The sequence below is a fragment of the Mchenga conophoros genome, linkage group LG2 (genome assembly GCF_057382185.1).
Source record: "Mchenga conophoros isolate Kocher_MC1m ecotype Shallow Benthic linkage group LG2, M_conophoros_male_GT1.1, whole genome shotgun sequence".
Classification (NCBI taxonomy): domain Eukaryota; kingdom Metazoa; phylum Chordata; class Actinopteri; order Cichliformes; family Cichlidae; genus Mchenga; species Mchenga conophoros.
In genome coordinates, this window is record NC_140527.1 from 34,357,055 (window position 1) to 34,378,165 (window position 21,111).

Here is a 21,111-nt window from a genome sequence, read left to right on the forward strand (position 1 = left end):
TTGTTTTGTTGTAGTCTTCAGTCGCTCTGAGCTCAGATGTGGATGCAGTATCTGTACAGAATCACACTTATTGGTTTATGCAGTTTTATTATCTCTAGCCTTCTTTATAAGCCTCTGCACCAAACAAAGAAAAATAAAACACTAATATCTGCTTATTACTACACAAAGGAAAGAGGAGTGAGAGCGTCTGAACAGCACAGATGCCACAGTGAAAGTCACATACTGTTGCCTGCCTGTAGGCTACACAGTTGTTGTAGACTGGCTCACAAGAGCTGAGTGACTTCTGTCCCCCTGAGGAACGAGATGTTCTCTCCGGTCTCTGTTATGCAAAAAGACAAAAAAAAAAATCGAGTACAACAGAAAAAACATGGAGTGAAGGGTCAGTCAGAAATGTTTTTGACCTCAGCACACGATATGGATTACTGCTTTCTTTTTAACTGCTTCTTTGTTTCAGTGACAGTGTGACATGTTATGTAAAGAGGATGACATAACATTAGAAGAAATAATATTACGATAGCAGACATCAGTTTGCTTTCTATATATAACCTTTCTACAGGCGAAAAGCTGATGAAATAAAGCGTAATTGTAAATTTAGTAAACTGCAACCTAAAACCTATATTAACACAGCGCCACCCACTTAACCTACAAACTTCTGGTGTACAAGGGGTAGCTAGTTAGAAGAAAAATAGCTAAAAGGGAAAGAATGTAAGCTGCACCACAGCTTAGCACAAGATAATTTGGGCTTTCTTGACCTCTCAGTAGAGTCCCAGAATGAAAATATGGAACTGGAAATGAGCATATCAGATATGGTTTGAAGTGTTTTATCCAACAAATGGTCCTAAACTCAAAATCTGCTATCAGTTAAGATTAAGAAAAGATAATAATTGTTCCCCCTTTGCAAGCTATAACCCCCACCTTGTTTTAAATTAACTTTTTGACTAATCAGCTAAGGCGTGTTTCATCCAGAGACTAGTTGTAGACCACCTGGCAACTACCGGTTGCTAGGGAAAAACAAATGCTCCCAGAATAGTTGCAAGTAGTTGCTGGCAGTCATTCTAAAATCTACTGCCAAATCCTAGTCTCCAGGGTCACCAGTCAGTGACCCCATGATAACCGCCATCAACAACAGAAAAATGTGCATTCATCAACTGATTGGAGAGTGGTTGCAGACCAAGAAGAAAAGCGATATGCAAACCTGACACTAGACACCTTCGCCTTCAAAGAAAACGCAGTCCCTTTTGAAACATGATGGTTATTTCAGTAAGGTAGAACTTGTTATTTGACGTTCGCTTACTTGTTTTCATCAGACCTTTTCAACCTTCACTATCACTCGAAGAGTAGTTTTCATTTTTCCATTTTCATTGCCTGATATTGAAGGTCTGATCCCACCTCATATCATTCAATGACTTAACAGTGAAACAGCTGACCTCTCTTTTCTATCATACTTTTATATTCTACCACTAATTAGTGCATTTCTAGAAAATGTTTACATCAGAGGAATGAAACCACATGAAAGAGGAAATAAACGAAAACACTTGAACTTCTTTATCATTGTGACTCCATGTCAAAGTGTGTCCATTCGTGTTTTGTGTAACATCTTTCTACAAGGTTATTTTTAGACGGATTTCCTTTGAAAAGTGCTGCAATTTCCCTAATGTTCTCAAGCAGTTATGACTAACAAAAGTCATTACCTTGGTGAAACTTTCTCTAATCTTCCTCAAAACTCTGACAAACAGCCGTTTTCATACTCTGCCAAATGACTAGCATGTACTTTGCCTCCAAGCTCCTTGCTCTGATAGATGCTCCTTATGTCTGCTGTCCTCCCATCACACTCCCACTAGTTAGGCTTGCTTCCATCAAAAAAAGTTTTAAGGACAGCCTTGACATCACACAGATAGAGCTTCACATATTGATGTCTAATGACCAATGGCAGTGAGCTGTGGAGATGCTGCTGATGCTCAATAGTCACTTCTTGTCCAGTGCAGGCAGACGTTTTGCCTGCAGTATGCAAAGATTAGTGCAGAGTCTAAGAGTAGTTGGCTCAGAAATTATAGCTAAGTAAAGCGACTAGCTTTAAAATGACAGTTCACGTTATTAAAGGTGACATCTGCTGTTAATACGTGACTGATGACATCCAATTAGTGTTTATTTTTGTAGCTACTTTAAAGTCCAAAAATGCAAACTGTTAGACCTTAACAAATTACAAATGAACTGAATAACAATGAGTGCCGCACCAAGTCCTTGCTTAGACCATTATCTCATTTCTCCTTAATGCCAATAACAAAGTCGACACATTTGGCAAAAACACTGCCTCTTTATCATTCTGCCCCACGTCGCTTGATTTTCATTATGCGAGTTAGCCACAGTCTGCACATATGAATAAGTTTACTAGGCATCAACTGGATATCAATCTGAAGACGTCCTATAAAAAGGATCATTTATCTCGCCAAACACCTCACTGAACTGCACATCCAGTTTCCATCTGTGGAACCAGTTACATCACATGGGAAACAAAAACCTGTACACCATCGCCCTGAGTGCACAGCTTTTAACAGCCCTCGAGGATGTACAGGAGTACAGACATAAGCCTGTTGACCAAGTTCTTCTCAGCTGCAGCGCGTGTCCTTTGAAAATGAAAATGAGGACGCCTTTGTTTGTCTCTATTTGTGTTTAAGCAAACTGGATAATAATTTCCCAGTTGGCGATGTAGTCTACTTACTTTGGGATGAAGTGAAGAGGCGAATGTGAGCAGCAGAGCAGTTAATGGCCTTGATGAATTTGTCTCTGTACACTCAGTATGCCTGATGAAAACCTTATATCTCTAAAACCAGTGTTCACTGGGGGTTTGATTCTGCACATAAGATACAGGCACTTAGTGCGTGATGGTTAATAAAAGCTCAAAAGATTTGTCTGAAGAGAAAAACACAAAAAAAACACAGATATAAAATATGGAGTTACCTTAATGGGAGGTTTGTGTCTACTGGGAGCACAGTGCTGTGCATATGCAGTGGTGACCTTCAGGAAGTATTTTCACGAGGTACTTAATTTTAAGAGGTATAACCATTCAGATGGGGATAATTATTTAGCCTGTACCTTTTAGGATTCTGTATTGTGCCAACATTAAGACTCAACAGCACATGGTGGCATCATTTACACAAAACAGGTGTAACAAATGAAGATATATTAGAAGATGTTTCATTTACGGCACATTAAGCATTAAGCCAATATTTAAAATATTCTTTTTGTGGAAATATAATAAACTCTATGATCATTACCACAACAGATTTATGAGAACAATTCCCCTTTATTAACCAGAATCCATTTCTTTAAATTAGTTTAAGGTTGGTGATTTTAAACTGGCCATATGTCTAAGTGTGAATGGTTTTCTGTCTCTCTGTGTCCTGTGATAGAGTGGTTATTACCCCACCTCTCACCCAAAAACAGCTGTGACAAGCTCCAGTGGTTAAGAAAATGAAGCTTTTAACATCGCTTAAAATAAGAGTAAAAACTACAAGCCGACTCAAACTTAAGAGGCTTTCGTTAAAATGTAGATACACGAATGACTTAAAGTGACTCGCTTGGCCCCAAAGCCAATGACATAATGTATTTTATGCAGCTTCTAAGACACGTTACTTCAGAAGACTCAGTCTTAATTCTTGGCACATCTTGAAATATTTTAGCATAACTTCTACAAGTGTCACCATCATCATTATCACGCGGCTCACTTATTTTGATTAAGCTGTATTTATGCAGCTACATTTGTTGCGCATGCATTTGCATGTTACATTTTGAAACAAAAGGCTTGTAGACAGCACTGTCCATCCATCCATCTTTTGAAGCGATCTTCCATCAAAATCTGTGCCACGTCTCTCTGGCTCTCTATTATAATGTCTCTGGTTCCATTAGCATCATACAGTAATCCAAAATTTGTAAAGAGTGTCGTGAACTGAATCAGTGACCTTTAATCCTCCTTGTTGTGCACTCTCTTTTCACGTCTGATGTGTTACAAATGGCCCATTGTATCAGACAGATTTTACCTCGTTGCTCAAATGCATCTCCAAATGAAGCCTCTAATACTACTCTTGCCTGCTGTCTCTTTTCAGGTCGGCGCTCACTAACACTCAGCCAGCTGTCCTGCTGAAGTCGACACCAGTGAAGTCTACCTTCAGGATACAAAGGCTGTCCATTTCCACCAACTCTTCACACTGAGCCAGCCCATCACAGCACTCCTTAAAGCGGACGGTATACAATACATGCTGTCATCTGGCTTTGCTGAAGATGATCTGTGTGAACTGAGAAGGAAGTGATCAAACATTTAACAGAGGAGAGAGTGCTTGAAACTGAGGGAGAAGGAGAAAGGAGCTTTTCCCTTGAATCCTGCTCATACAGTCGGCACTCTTACTGAGGCCAGCCTGTCCATCACTGCCTTAAAAAGTGCTCATTACTATCACTGAACCGTGAAGTGCATGTTGTAATAATTGTTATAGTACAGCTCTAATAACAGATCAAGGACACTTTGTTGGATTTTTCCGAGCTGTGAAAAGCGTACTTATTCTCATTTTCCTCACGCCGATCATCTATTAAAACCACTACCTGTCTATTTGAAGCAAGTGCCGCTCGGTACAGTACTATTTTTGCATGACCCACTGCCTGCATGAGTAACCAGGGTCGCTTTTGACTTCGAAGAAGGACCCTTGAGCCCACAACCATCTTCTGACTGTCTGCCCAACTGTAGCATTTGAGTGTGGGGGGGGTGGCTGTTTCAGAATTAGGCCTCTGGACACTTGCTGAAGATGACTTGAGTTGGCAGGCCTAAAAGCCCCTTACCAAGAGAGAGAGAATTTGACAGCAGGACACACACACACACACACACACACACACAAAGAAGACACAAATGTGGATGCCGAGACGGCTTTGAGCCATGCTGGTGTTGCTACTTGTGGAGCCCTGGAGTACAGGCTATCATCATCCCTATCATCATTCACCCAAGCTGAGGAAGATTCAACGGCCCGAAGGAAAGAGGCTACACTTCTGAACGATTCGAAGGAGACTGAAATTGTGCTAACACGCAGAGATCCACAGCAACATCCTCAATAACCCATATAAACACTAATACTCCCCTCCACAAATCCTTGATAGAGAAAAACAAGGCTGCGGCGGGCGTGAAAGGCACAGACACTGAACAGGTGAGCAAGCCCTTGGCAATCACATCCTGGGTCGATCAGACCTTTCACACACACACGCACGCACGTACACTTCATTCATCACAGTGAGGAACACTACACTTACATCTTGCTTTGAGCTACAGGATAGGAAGGAAGACACTAGAAAACACACACCAGCTCTGTGCTCCTTTACTTCAGAACATGATTAAAATGTTTGTGGGAAGTGGGGGGTCAAAAACAAAAAAAACACAAGGGAGCGGAAAGGGAATGCCGAGGCAAGAATGCCGAGGGAGTAAGAAAGAGACGGGAGTGGTGGAGGAGGAAGAGATTTGGGGGAGAGGTGCATCTAAATGAAAAACAGAAACTAAGTTGCAGTGGAGGAGAGGACAGGAGAGGAAGCGGAGAGCCGATTGATCCAATCTCAGTGTGCAGGAATCAACGGACGACTGAAGAGGAAACGATAAAAGAGGATTAGAGAGATAGAAACAGGGGAGGAGAGGAGGAGGATGACTGCACGGACACTTCTGTAAACAAACCTGAAAGTAGATATAATGAAAGATTATCAAGGGGAGGTGGGCGGATTGGAGAGGTACACGGCGTGATAAAGATGCAGCGAGAGAGAGAGAGAGCGAGAGGATGGACGAGGGAGGGGAGAGAGACGAGAGAAAAATCAGGATCATTAAAAGAACGTGTCGATGGGAAACCTTGGCATGTGGGCAAGAAACACACATGCCAGCTTGTGCCAAGAGGATGTTTATGAAAGGGAAGCAGGGATAGTGTGGCACTGAAACATATGCTAGTTGATATTCATAGAGCATCCCAATATGGTCTCAGCTCGTACCTTGACAGCCCCTCTTGTGTGTATGTGTACCTCTTTCTTTCTTTTTCTGTCTCTCACATGCCGGGGAAAGAAATAGTCAGATTCGAGCTAAAAATACTATTAAGAAAAGAGAAAAATCAAGTCTGGGTCCACGTCGAATTAGGTGGCACACACTCTTTTTCACCCTGACATATCAAATGCTGCCGGTGTCGAGCTGAGACAGGAGCTAGTTGTTGTTGATACAGATCTTTCTCTCATACACAAACGCACACATGCATCAGAGGCACACACACAAGCATGTACAGGTACACAAATGCGGCTATTTTTACATCCATCTCACAGAATAGAAAAAAATGACACCAAACCAATATTTGGAGCCATTATTCTTTTTCCAGCTGATAGTGACTTCAGTCTTCACTGCCAGGAACTCATTTCCCCCTCTCTCCTCCTCCTCCTGACTGTCCTACTGTCCATCTGTCTCCTCGCCTCCACCCCTCCCTCCTTGCCTCTCAACTATTGTTGCCATCTCTCGTTTGCTTTGCATGGATTTTGACTGCAGCCAAGGGGCAATTTTACATGTAGCACAGAGTTCACATACAAACACACACGCACAAACATGCATGTGCAGAAGGGGCGGAGAAAGGGGGGGGGGGGGGGGGAAACTTGCCTTTAGAGGATTTGTTTATCAAATGTGCTGTCAAATCATGTCAGGCATTTCACATCAGGGCACATTTTCCAGCCTCGGGCTACTTAAAAGAAAGGATTCAAACACGAGGACGCCACAATGCAATTTCCACAACTTTCACCACTGTATATTTTTCATATTCTAAATATAGTGAGCCGTGAATGTGCACGTACGGAGATCATTTTATCTGAATTGTAAATTCATGTTATTGATGTTGGTGTCAAGGATTTGCAAGGAGACAAATCATAAAACATCGACCAAGGAACCTATTAATGTTGCAGAAAAATGCTTCTCTGTAAAATATCTCACTAAAACATTTCTGGGATTTCAGGACCACTTTCCTGAATAATTTATAGAAATTTCACGAACAATAACAACTGAGTGAAACCATGCATTATACATGTCAGCTTGTACTGAGACTTCTGTATGTGAATGCTTTGTGCTCAGTACATTTGTTTATTTGTGTGAGCAAATTTCTCAGTGTGTGTTTTGGTCACGACCTCTGATAGATAAATTGTGTTTCTGAGTATACAATATGAAACCTAAATTTCTCTGCTTTTCTTCTATATTCTCTTCAGTTTTATCATATATATTTATTAGGGGTAGATATAGGGCAATAACAACAAGTTTAGTAGTTCTGCTACTCTCTGAGCCATCAACTGGACTGTGGGCAATTAATCTGATTTCCTCCTCCCCGATCTCGCCTCCATTTTAGTTTCATGTCACTCACTCCATTTCAGTTAATCTCTGTGGAAGAAAAAAAAAAAACTCCTCTTCACTTATTTTCCCTTCCTTCAAATGTCACTGTCCAATTTTCTCCATTTCTGTCGTCCCTTTGCTTTCTCCGATTCTCGTAATCCTCTTCGTCCAGTCAATCCACCCCTCATCACACTCTGTCTCTAAATGTGCGTTTGTCTTTTGCTTGGTCGCCCTGACCCATATAATAGTGGGCAGCTTCTTATAAGTGCATCTGATGATTCAATCCCCAAATCTTTTGCACTTTAGAGATTTAAAGAGACTCTACTTTTATCAGCAGGTAGAAAACACAGCACTTTGGTCGAGTAATTTTGGAGATAGACCCCACAGCAAAACTATCTCGCTCTGTCTCGTCCTTCTTTTTTGCTTCCCTATTTGAATATAATGAATTTTTTTTTCTCCATTCATTTTAGAATCATTGGGTTTCAGTGTCTGTACTTTGTTTTGATCCAGTTTTCCATTTTCTCTCCTATCAGGAGCTGTGCGCCACCATGGCAGCTGAGAGTGTTGCAGAACTCCGCGATTGGCTCTTCCTGCTCCTCCTGTGCCTCACCTTATTGGCTGAGGTGCTGGAACTGGCGGCAGCGGCAATTGCCATGGAGACGGGAGAGGGAGACGAGGGCATAGTTTGCCCCTCGGTTTGCCGCTGCGACGAGGGTTTTGTCTACTGCAATGACCGTGGCCTCAGCATTATTCCTCCGCTGCCGTTAACGGCTGCCATCCTGTACTTACAGAGCAACCGCCTGAGTAACGCCGGGCTGCCACCGTCGCTGGAACGCAGCACTTCCATACGAGTGATTTACCTGTATGCCAACCAGTTGGATGAATTTCCTATACACCTCTCGCCTTCATTACGGGAGCTCCATTTGCAGGATAATAATATACGAACGTTACCGCGGTCGGCTCTTGCCAAGTTACCATTACTAGAACGTTTACACCTGGATGATAACTCGATATCCACCGTTAGCATCCAGGACCGAGCCTTTTCTGGGACCCCACGGCTTCGACTGCTGTTTCTGTCTCGGAACCACCTGTCAAGCATCCCCGCAGGCCTGCCAACATCCTTGGAAGAGTTGCGACTGGATGACAACAGAATCAGCACCATCCCTACTCATGCCTTCCGTGGGCTCTCCTCTCTGAGACGCTTGGTCCTGGACGGGAACCTGCTGGCCAACACACGCATAGCAGATGACACCTTTTCTCGTCTTTCCAACCTGACTGAGCTTTCACTGGTCAGGAACGCTCTGCAGTCTCCACCTGCCAACCTGCCTTCAGCTCACCTTGTGCGACTCCATTTGCAAGACAATGGTATGACCCACATCTCGAGGGGGGCGCTAGATGGGATGCGGCGGCTGCAGAGGCTGGACCTGTCGGGGAATAATCTCACCACTCTGCCCCGGGGACTTTTTAAGGACACAGAAAGCCTGGAGCTGCTACTGCTGCGAGGAAACCCCTGGTACTGCGGCTGCAACCTTCGCTGGCTCCATGCCTGGCTGCACGGTCGGGGGGCGGCGGTTACAGTTAGGGGTCTAACCTGTCAGGGGCCTGAGCCTGTAAGGGATCAGGCCCTTAGAGACCTAACTTCTCTGATGGAGCAGTGTGAAGGTCCCCCTCCTGTTCCTAATACTGGAATAGGGATGAACCCAGCAGACAAAGATGGAGGAGGTGAAGATGGTGTTGGAGGGGGTCAAGCAGTGGCTTCAGTCCCCCATGGCAGCACCACCACTACCTCTCTGCTCATCCCCACACAGGGTTCTCTTTTCACCCTGCGAGCTAAGCGGCCAGGCCTAGTTATGCCTCTGCCCCCAGGTGAAGGAGGGCACGTATCTGGAGAGGCACTGGAGCTGACTGTAAAACCTCTCTCTTCAGACAGCGTGCTGGTGAGTTGGCTTTGTCCAGAGCCGGCACCCTCCTTCCGCCTGTCGTGGCTGAGGCTGGGCAGCAGTGCAGCTCTCGGTTCAATAACAGAGACTTTGGTACCTGGAGAAAGGAGGCAGTATCTTCTAACCCAGCTCACCCCACGCTCCCATTACCTCATCTGCCTGCTGCCATTACGACAGGAAACTTCCTTTGGGAGCCCCAGCATGGGTTCGTCTCGAGCTGTCAGCACGGACACGGACAGTAAAGACTCAGCCCCGGCCTGTGCACAGATAGAGACTGGAGATGCTCTGGCACACTCAGGAGAAGAGGGCTCAGATAAAAAGGGACCAGACTCAGAATTAACAGCCCTGCCACTGGCTGGGATTATTGGGGGTGCCACAGCATTAGTGAGCCTTCTGTTAATCTTTGGCATCTTCTGCTGGTATGGACAGAGATCAGGTTACATATCCGGGGACTCGGGCTCATACAACAGGGGCCGGGGAGGAAAACATTATGATGACTATGTAGAGTCAGGCACCAAGAAAGACACTTCCATCTTAGAGATCAGGGCCCCTCCTGCAGGGTTTCAGATGACAGCTATGGCCCATCAGCCTGTTCAGCCTAAGCTGGAGGATGTCACCTACATCCACACCATTTTCCCCTCCTCCTCCTCCTCTTCCTCCCAAGCTAACGGGACCTACCGGAGCAGTCACGGAGCTGGCAGCCTAAATGGCACCATCCTCAGCCAAACCAGCCACCATCGTGTTACATATGGCACCAACCGTGGCTACAGAGAGGGTGGCATCCCTGACATAGATTATGCCTACACGTGATGATACAGGGACGCACTCCCTGAGCCACGAAAGCCCTGTTGGCTAGTGGTTATTTTGTCCTTGGTTTCCAAAGTACCCTCTGTGCCTCTGCTGGTTCAATTCTGATTGGTTTGTTAAGTAGAGAATTTCTGCTATGTTAATTGGACAATTGCTAGAGTGACAGAAGTGTAAGTCCTACTATACTCTTCTACTGTATAAATACAATTTATAGTAGGCCCTTCTTTCAGCGCTTCTTATAAATGGTTACAGTTTCTCTTTTGGATATCTCAGTGTCTTTCAAACCTACTGTTCTTCTCAGCTAATGATAATACACAGTAAATTATTTGAGGTTGATATACTAGGCTTAGCTGATTTAGAAGGAGATATATTTATAATATGGGGAAAAGGCACTTGATGTGTATAGAGATAGGTCTCAAATCTTCCAACCAACTGTAAGCTTTGTGCTGTATAGATAAAAGGGATGACAGAGGAAGAAATCAATGGTTGTTATAACCCACAGATGACAATGCATCATGGTTGACATGAAAAGATGTGTTCCAAGCCCCTTCCTTTCCTCTGGTTTATTCCCCTCCTTTTTAATTTTTTCCTCCTTTCCGCCTCTTTTTTTTTTTTTTTTCTTCAGCTGAGGCTCTTTCCTTTTATTTCTCTTGTGTCTTTTGTGGTGCTGTGAGCAGAGGACGACTTTGTTCTCGCCAAGGGAGCTGACAGCAGTGATAACAGTTCTGACAGAGACGAGAGACACAAACCACAGCACGAGGAGACTAATGAGAGTGAGAGAGAGAGCATGTGTTTGGGGTGGGGGTGATGGATGGATGGATGGATAGATGGATGGATGGATGGATGGAGAAAACATCAAAGGAGATGAGGAAAAAAAGAGGGTGCGGAGCTGTGTTGGGGGGAATGTAGACGCAGAGAGAGGTGTGTTGGCTTCAGGCAAAGAGCGAGGACAGAAAAGGGGAGCTAAGTGGAAAAAAGGGCGTGTGACAAATGCAGCAGCAGGAGGTAAAAAAGCACACAAAGAGGAAAAAAGGTGGGGGATCAAGAAGGGAGTGGGTGGTTAAAGAAGAGGGTTGACAACTGGAATAATGTGACATCATAGTCCAAAAAAGAAGAGAAAAAAAAAGAATGAAGTTTTTGCCCACAGTGTACCCACTGCACTCAGCACATGCCGAGTGATAACAGAGTGCATGCTTCCTTCAAGGACTGTTTTCAGGTGCCTGTGATCATTGAAATTCAAAGATGAATTTAACATTTCTCGGTAGTTACCTTTCACCTCGTGTATCTTTTTTTTAAAATAAACAGCACATTTCAGGATTTTAAAAACATCGGTAGGACAACAACAAGGACAAGAAGCACGGCGAGACAATCTGAGTAAAAAATACACTGATTGCCAAGACCACAGGACAACAGACAAGCCTGACAAGAACGACTATTATTGTAAAAAAAAAAAAAAAGGAAGAAAAAAAACTTCATCTTGGAATTTCAGCACTGCATGTACCCAGTTTTTATTGTGGTCTGGTGTCATTATTAAATTATCTTTGCAAATGAAGTGAAAGAATCCTAATCACACATCTTATTATAGTAACCCATTATCTTCTAGAGGATGGCTAAACCTTCTTAATTAAAAATAAGTTTTAGCAGCTGACACTTTTTTTGGTGGAAGTTGGAACGGCACTGGTCTGATTACTCTTTGTTAAAATCCACTCTTAACAAATCTATTCGACTACAGCGGGGGGAAAATATTTTTCTCTGTGTTTATTTAAAAAGAGAGTAAGAATGATTTGTATATAAAGACCTCTATTAGTGGCTTACAATATATTGATTGACTACAGCAAAAATACCAGACAGGAATCAGGAATCAGTTAAAAACACCTGACCAAACTGTAAAACTCCCAAAATTAAAAATTTAAATATTTTATCCCTCTGTATAAACAAATGCCAAATGTTTCCCTGTTGCAGCTTCCCAATTTTAAGTATTTGCAGTTTTTCTCAGTCTTATTACTCAGTAAATTGAAAATCTTTATCTCTTTTTACTGTTAGTTAAATGAACCAAGCAGTTCAAAGACATTACCCCAGGGTGCAGGAATCTAAGACAGACGTTTTTCCACAATTGCCTCACGTTGTATGGACCAGATGATTCAAGTGGACCTATTCTGCTCATTTCCAGCCTCATATTTTTATTCTTCGAGCACCAGAGTTGCTTTGCATGAATTACAATCCAAAATTACCGTCATTTATCTCGGTGCAGCCCCTCAGTTCACCCACTGTCTGAGATGAGCCACTTCAGCTCCCTTTCCTGTGCCCCTCAGAGGGTTTGAACAGCAGACTGGTGGGAGTGCTGTGCTCACAACTAGAGCTGTGTGCCTGTGATGACCATATTATAGAGATCGCCTCGTATTTGATATGAACAGATCAAAGAGTAGAAACAAAAAAATAACAGAGCAATTTGAAGTTAGTTTTTTTAAGGCCCACGTTTGAAATAGGGAAGCGCATAATAGGTCCTCTTTAATCAGTTAATTTAGATCAACAATGAAATTGTGGCCTTTCCTCTTACACTGTCATATACAAAGGCAATTCATTTACTTGTATTATAATAAAGATTAGCTGAATTGGAGAAACTAAAACAACTAGTATAATCACACCTGATCTAGTGCATTCTGGGAGGTGAAACGTATAAGTTGACTCAGGTCGTGTGGTTTTATAGGCCTTAGCACAGCATAGACACTATGTTCTGGTGACTGGGATCACAGCCTGACCGCTACACTGTGCAATTCAACTCAAAGACAACCACAGGGAAACGAGCGACCCCCTGCTTTCTGACCGCCTCTCGCTGACCACACTAATGTACTTTAAGGCAGGAGGAACATCAAAGAAGACGCTAATAAAATACAGCCAGAGATTAACAGGAAGAGGAAGAGGAGAAGGTAGAGAGAGAAAAATAAAGGGGGAGAGTGGAGAGGGGTGATTTAGATAGAGCCTGTAAGTGTTGAAACCCAAGTCTTACTTTGTGTAGCTCTCTTTCTCTTTTTCAACCTGTGTTACAGTGTACCAGTAATATTGGAAGAGCTCCGGTGTGGGTTTTTTAGGGTTGGTTTTTTTTTTTTTTTAATTTTTTTAAAAGCACTGAAGCTTCCTTTCATTCTGTGTAGAGATCCTTTTCCTTTAAAAGTGTCACCCTCAGATGTGATAATGAAAACACTCTTATGTATAAACATAAAAAAAGGGTGCAAAACGCTATTCCATTTATTGGTCTGTCGTCTTTTTTTCTACGCAGATGAATAAAGACTTCTAAAAGGAAGAGCGGATTCGTGAGTTCTGTGTGTGCGTGCGTCTGAGTGGAGTTCATCAAATCAGAAGGAAAGGCTGGAGATGTCAAATAATGCACCAGAGTGGGCGGGGGGAGGGCTTAAAAACTAAAAATCAATGGGAAGCTCAGATTATTAACATGATTTATGACGAGACGGAGCAGGCCTCGTTAAATCACACACACTGGATGAATACATCAGCGTCTATGCGCTCCGATTCCATTCGGAAGGACGCATATTTTTATCCTGACAAGTTCAAGTGCGTATTTCACAGAGTGACACGAGAAACTCGGCTGCGTCCATTTGTATGGATGTGTTTGTGCTCGGTGCTCCTGAGTTTGGGTGAAGACATGCCTCTCATTCTAAGTGAGTGCTAATGCTTGTGTAAGCATGGATCAATATAACGAACGGGGGAGTGTATACGTGTCCATCTTAGAGTAACTGCTTGTGATGGGTGTTTGAGAAGGAAGGAGTCTGAAAGAAAAATACTGTAGACAGAAATGGTTTGCCGCACGCTGATGACTTCGTATGACTATCTACAGGATCTGTGATTATACGTCTGGCGGTGTGCGGCTGCATCTTGGCGTCCACGCTCTTAACAACAATGGCCCGAGTTCTCATCGGTCATTATGGACGCCTTTCACTGCCGCGGTCCATTATCTAACATCAGGTCCTGCAGCTTAATTATCCTAACTCGCATTACACCCAAGAAAAAGATGTATACTCCGAGACTGGGGGTAAGCATCTGTTTGGGCTAAATTTATTCTTGCACTGGTCGGTTGCATTTTAAACTCTATGCTCAGTATTTTCTTCACAACAGTGCTGCCACGGATGATTTAAAGCCGCAACGCGAGTTATCTTCCGCTGTTTGCGTGCATTTATAAGCTTATTTAGTGAAAAGGTCACTGTATTCCTCTCAATGCATGCATTTGAGGAAATGCATGTATGCATGCACAGTCAACCGAATCAAATCCACAACATAATCTTTTTGGCACAGATAGTTTGAATGCAAATGTTTCTACAAATACTGAGGCAGAGCTGAGAAAAGAAAAGGCACTGCACGGGTGAATGTGTAAGTTTACATTTTCTTTCTTGACTTCGCAGCAGTCAAGGGCACGGCAGAGAAAAACATGAACAGATGCAACATATAAACATGAGAGGACCTCAAATACTGCTGCGTTGTCAAAGCCGCTGGCATTTCACAGATATGCACAAGGTGTCCTTTAGCATCGGTGCCATTATGCACTGTCTTTACGGCAACAGTCAAACTGCCCGTTTACTTCTAACTCATCACATACAAATGCTTATAAATGACTTCTTGGTATTGCACTTAAACACACAAGGTAGCTGTCATTTTTTAGCATGCATTTAATTTGGGAAGGGGCTAATTGTTAAGCCAAATTAGCGCCACAATCTCAGGGACAACAGACAGCTATTTAATTTTTTTTTTTTTTGCTTTATATGCTCTCCATCTGACCAGATTCGCATTGGTCATTGCCAGAGTTACTTTCATACAAAAAAGGGCACCGTATCAACAGCCAAATAACCTTAAAATTCACTGAACTTTCACTCTGAGCTAGAGCCAAACTAAATGACACAATGTCAAAGACCCTGCATTTTGTTATCACAGCTCCACAACCAGTAAAGCATATAATCTAAAAATGCTAATCTAACGTGTGTTAGGGTGTTCTGCCAACTTTTGTGCCTAATGCTTTAAGCTTTGAGTGTGAACATATCAGAACTGGCACATTTCAGTATGTTTGATCTCATAATAATGTTGTTATGGCACGCAGATCCAGCCACAGCTTCACCGGCTGCAGCGGCAGCTACTTCCAGATCAAGCTGAGTGTGACGTTTCAGAAAAATACAGCACTGTGCAAAAGTCTTGAGCCGGCCCTCAGTTCTTTATAGAAATGGAAAACGGGTACAGCAGTTTCTTGAAACAAACATTTTCTCTGTCAAGATGATCACACACAGGGTGCCGCCGGTGCGTCGAGCCACCTGGGGGGCTCTTCAACTGGTGGGGGAGATTGTCACATCTTGCAGGAGCTTTCCTCTCCTCAGGAGCTCCCTCTGCAGGAGGGGGAGATACAGGAGAGGTGGAGGAAGATCTCAGCCTGGGTGTTTATTGTCTTATGTAGTCTGGAAGATGAGTGGATGGTGGGGTGGGTGCAGTTTTCTCTGTGGTGGGGTTGGGTGGACTGTCCCGGGCTCTGTGGGGCCGGGCGGCGCTGCTGCACTGGGCCCGGTCTGGATGGGCCTGGGCCCCCTTTCCCTGGCGGGTCGCGGAGTATGGGGGTGCCTACTGGGGTCAGCGGGGGAGCTGGCCCCAGGGAGGGGTCACTTGCCCCTCCCTTCCTTCCCTCCCCATCTCCAGCTGCCTCGCTCTTCCCGCTCCACCACAACCACCCACACATGCAGGGCCTTGGAGTAGGGGTATGTCACCAGGGTGCAGAGGAGGCTACCCCCCCCCCCCCCCTGTCCCCTTCTGGCTGCCTCTGCCTCAATTTTATCCCACAACTTAGACATTCACATTACTCACACTCTCATTACACATACATATAGGATCTTGGGGGTGGGCACGATACACGGAGTCCAAAGTACCATCAGGGTGTACACCCCACCCCTGGCATCGTTGCCCACCTCTCAATTTTAAATACACGTAGACATTGAGGGCTAGCAGGAGGGACCATGCGCTTACCTGCTGCTCTCTGGCAGGTAGCTCCAAGCCCTCCTGGGTTTTAAATGCACCTTAGAACACACATGCATCAACATTACAATGAGCGGGTGGAGGGAGGTTCGGAGTCTTCTCTCACCCCCGTTCTCTGCGACCTGCTGGAGCAGGGGGGCTAGGACTAGGAGGAGGAGTTGGCCGTCCGACTGCGGTCTGGAGTGTGGAGCCTTCCTGCTGCTGCGGAGTCGGGGCGGTCTGCAGTTTCTTTAGATTGTTGCACAATGTGTTGCTTTTTCTGTTATCCTCCTTCACTCTGTCACACAGGTTCTATTTAATTGTTCATTGATTCAACAAGTCTGGCAGTAATTAGGGAAAAGACAAGATCTGCAGCTTTTCATTTAGGTCTGAAAAACTGAACACAACACTGACAAGGAACTAAAGCAATGGGAACAAAATGTCTATTTTTGTGGTCGGCTGCTTGTAAGTGCCTAATGATACAATATAACATAGGTTCTTTACTTAGTTGACATGTGAAGACAACAGTGCTTCATACATTGAGTTAGGCACCTTATTTATGCTTGAATGATTCGTAGGTCAATGTTAAGTGGCTTAAACAATGGTCAGGTATAAGGACTGGATGGAAAATGGGTAAAAATGTAGCCAATTTCCAAACACAAACTTTTAAGGAGCTTCAGAAACCCAGATCAATCAACCAATCAATCAATCAATCAATCAATCAATCAATCAATCAAAGCTTTATTCGCCACATGCAGGTTGCCCTGCAGTGAAATGGGACCCCCTGACCTTACACACACAACACAGACATCACATGGGGATACAGGTCGGAGATCGGTAGCGTTACAGAAAAACACTGAAATGTACACTACAATGGGAAAGTACAAGAGGAAAAAAAGAGACCTCTACTCATGCTGTGCTTCCATGGTAGGACAGCATGAGAACAGGAAACAAAAAAAACTCCTTTGCACAAAAAGCACATAAATGTCCACAGCACAACTTTGTGAAAGACATGACAAGCCACGGGATTGGGTGGGGGGTGAGGAGTAATCCGAAGCGAACACAGCAGCCGCCCTGCACAGCGCTACCATTCCAGCGCGGCACACAGACCTGCCGTGTTCCCCCGCAGGAAACAAGCATCGAAGGCGTTTGGAAAGGGAGGGGGATGAGTGTGTGCTTATCAGTGTAAGTGTATGTGTGTCCATAGTTCAGCTTCGCCCTGCTAGGCTAAGTAAACAGTCTTCCAGCCAACCCAGGTGGCCTTGCATGGAATGGGAAGGAACAGACTCAACACAGTCGTTATCAGACGAACTATTACTGAAGATCGCTTTAAAAAATCTAAGAAATTGTGGCTCCTTTGAAGCCAAGTATAAAGAAATAGATGGCTCAAGACTTTTGAGCAATACTCTAGCTCAGTGTCGGTGGTTATTTAATTATTTGGTATTCTGTAAATACTTGTTTTTCATGTCCATGTAATTCAGTTACACGTGGACCGTGGACTTGGCTCTTTAACCAGTCTTTCAGCGTCCAATATTACTGTGACTGATGTGTCAAGGCCCTAAAGCCCAAGGACACCGTGTGTACCCGACAGAGCAGAACTATTTCACACACTGGAATGAAAATGCTTTAGTATACAGCAAACAAGCAGAAAACAAACATTAAAAAAAATATGTTTTTTTATTGAAAAAAAAATTCAAATCAGGTCTTGAGTTATGATTCAAGTAAAAACATGTTGGTGACTATAACATGAAGGCTCTTTTTCCTGAAGATTGGATTTTAGTTTTTCCTTTTCTCTCTTATTCATTTTACAGCTCGACTCCAAACAGCACCTTTCCCCACTTAGTGTGATTTTTTTTAACAAAGCCATTTTACTTTTTGTTCATTAAGCAAAAACTCTCTCGAGACCTTGCCTTCCTCAAATCTTTGCAGGATATGAAAACAGCTCTCAACAGACGTGCACAGATTTACAAACACCAACTCATGACAAACACAGCAGTTTTAAATCAATTTTAAAGGTTCTCATTATTGGACACACATTTGTATAGCCTGAATTGACAAGGGACCAGTGATCCCGGGGGCCAGATTAAAAACACTCGTGTGTATCTTTTATACCGACACACTCCTAGAAACCAATGAGATACCTCAGAGGGATGAAGAGCTATAACAACAACAACAACAACAAACAGACATTAGGCTGCAGTGGTCTGGCTTCTTTGGTAGCAGTGGGTGGAGAGGACATCAGTGGAATAAACAAGACAGAGAGCACACCAAGACAGCCTCTGGGGGATTATGAAAACACCAACTGTATGAATTAGGCTGTCTATCAGAGAGAGACACTTTGGTGCTACTGCAAAGCCCCTCTAGTGTGAAGGAGTACAAAAAAAAAAGAAGTCTTCCAAGTAAAGTTCAGCTGTAACTACACTCAAAGCATGTGCAAAAAGATAACCAAATTTTCCTTGTACAGCAATTGTCTTCTATTCAATTTCCGATCACTGTGCATGTTATCTTTTAGTTTAGCTTAATTATGAGCCCCTAAAACACAGGATTGCTTTTGTAACCTTGCTTTCAGGAGAAAAAGAGCATCTAAATTCAAGAGAACTAGAGAATTAAAGTCAACCTTAAGTAGTCGTCGTGCGATTTGTCTCATTATCTATCCCAGGCTGACATTAAGTGAATAATTGATAGCTTTCTTTTTCTCATACGATAACCCATCAGCCATTCAACCCACACGAGCAAACACTGCAGAGGAACGACTCTGGCTAAAGGGCGCTTCAGGCAGCCGGCTCCTGCTGGATGTGGTCTTCCACAGCTCTCAGCCGTCATTCATGGTCGGCTTACTGCCCACCTCTCTGGGGCTATACTCTGGACTACACAGAGACCTCAGCACTTGTAGTTATGGCAACTTGTGATTTCTCTGGAGTACTGGCTCTCAGCCTTTCTTCAGCAGAGGCAGACACAACTCAGCCAAAAAATAAATGAATTCCTGGAGCACAGTAAATTATTCATTACTTAGTTGAAAATGCCACACAGTGAATTGTGATCATTCCAGAGGTGTAGCACACAATGTGCAGCTGAACTTAAAAGGTAACTGCCCAGTTCAAACCTGCGTTATTTAATGCTGCGCTAAGACAACAACAAATATTTAGCAAAATAATGAAATTGCAATTGAGGAGAAATTGCTCAGCTCAGCATGGATAGGTGAAAAATTAAAAGCGTACTGGGGCTCTACCCAAATATTCAGCTATTTAGATATTTGTCTGTTGTTGAATTTTAAGATTTGGATATGTTGTTGGGTTTTTTTCTTGTTAAATGAGGAACTGTAACTAATCTCAGCTTGTGCAACATCTCTCTTTCTCTCTCTCTCAAACTTCCGTTCACCTCATTGAGGTCACTTTGTCACTACATTTAGCCACTTTCAATGCCCCTTCAGCTGTTCTTTTTTTAAGGCACTGCAAAAACTCCATGTACAGTATCATACTGCTTTACAATGACATCTTGCACTCCTGGCACAGCACCTGCTCTCTCTCTGCTGTGTTCGTTGTGTGAGCAGTGAGGCTTCACAGAATGACAGCAGCAATGCACAGTGTAACAGACAGCCTTAATTCAGACTTCAACTGCTGATTAACAATAAAATTAGATAGAAACCTGCAGATTAAGTAGCCTTGAAAAGTTGCAATCATTTATATGCAACAGATGCATAAAGGGCATTGTTGCATGTTGCTTTCTGTCAACACTGCTCTGTACAAAAAAATGCTGTCTGGTAATAAAAAGATAACACAGGCTGGATTATGATACACTATATTGCCAAAATGGTAAATGGTCTGTATTTGTATAGCGCCTTACTTGGTCCTAAGGAACCCAAAGCGCTTTACACTATACACAATCATCCACCCATTCACACACACTGTAAGTAAGTAAGCAAAAGTATTCACTCATCCAAATCATTGAATTCAGGTGTTCCAGTCACTTCCATGGTCACAGTGGGGCAGGGATAGCTCAGTAGGTAGAGTGGTGGCCCCATGATCGGAAGGTCGGGGGTTCGACTCCACTGAACGGCTACCCTGAGGTACCCCTGAGCAAGGTACCGTCCCACACACTGCTCCCCGGGCGCTGCATTGGTGGCTGCCCACTAATTCACTGGGTGAATGGGTTAAATGCAGAGGAACTATTTCCCTATGGGGACTAACACATACACACATTATTACATTACAGGTGTATAAAATACAGCACTTAGTTATGCAGGCAGCTTCTACAAACATTTCTGAAAGAATGGGTCGCTCATGCATATCAGCGTGATAGGATGCCACCTTTGCAACAAGTCCAGTCGTGAAAATTCCTCGCAACTAAATATTCTACAGTCAACTGTTGGTGGTATTATAACAAAGTGGAAGTGGTTGGGAACAACAGTAACTCATCAGCAAAGTGGTAGGCCAAGTAAAATGAGAATGGTCAGTGGATGCTGAGGAGCATAGTGTGCAGAGGTCGTCAGCTCTCTGCGGAGAGATCTTCAAACTTCATGCAGCCTTCGGATTAGTTTAAGAAGCATACAAAGCTTCATGGAAATGATTCCCATGGCCGAGCAGCTATATCCAGGCCTTACCAAGCACAATGCAAAGCATTGGATATAGTGTTGTAAAGCATGACGCCATTAGAGCAGTGAAGAAATGTTCTCTGCAGTGACAAATCACATTTCTCTGTCTGGCAATCCGATGGACGAGTCTGGGTTTGGTGGTTGGCAGGAGAACAGTCCTTGTCTGACTGCACTGTGCCAAGAGTAAAGTTTGGTGGAGGGGAGATTATGGTGTGGAAATGTTTTTCAGGAGTTGGGCTCAGCCCCTTAGTTCCAACAAAAGGAACTCTTAATGCTTCAGCATACCAAGACATGTTGGATAATTTTGTGATCCCAACTTTGTGGGAACAGTTTGGGGATGGTACTTCCTGTTCTAACATGACTGCAAACCAGTGCACAACGCAAGGTTCATAAAGACATGGATGAGC

At 43.6% G+C, this 21,111-nt stretch overlaps 2 protein-coding genes across 7 annotated transcripts in view; one reads left to right on the plus strand and one right to left on the minus strand.

The window, feature by feature from the left end:
• The window catches only part of flrt1b (fibronectin leucine rich transmembrane protein 1b), a 40,550-nt gene extending 27,137 nt beyond the window's left edge, over nucleotides 1-13,413 (plus strand). For all 4 annotated transcript variants that reach the window (XM_085297022.1, XM_085297004.1, XM_085297012.1 and 1 more), the window contains exons 2-3: nucleotides 4,104-5,186; nucleotides 7,903-13,413. In XM_085297022.1, the coding sequence (XP_085153148.1) occupies nucleotides 7,918-10,119 (2,202 nt within the window). In that variant the 5' untranslated portion in view covers nucleotides 4,104-5,186; nucleotides 7,903-7,917 and the 3' untranslated portion in view covers nucleotides 10,120-13,413. The remainder of the gene's footprint in view (nucleotides 1-4,103; nucleotides 5,187-7,902) is intronic.
• The window catches only part of macrod1 (mono-ADP ribosylhydrolase 1), a 147,418-nt gene that overhangs the window by 102,002 nt on the left and 24,305 nt on the right, over nucleotides 1-21,111 (minus strand). The gene's annotated exons all lie outside the window — the stretch shown is intronic.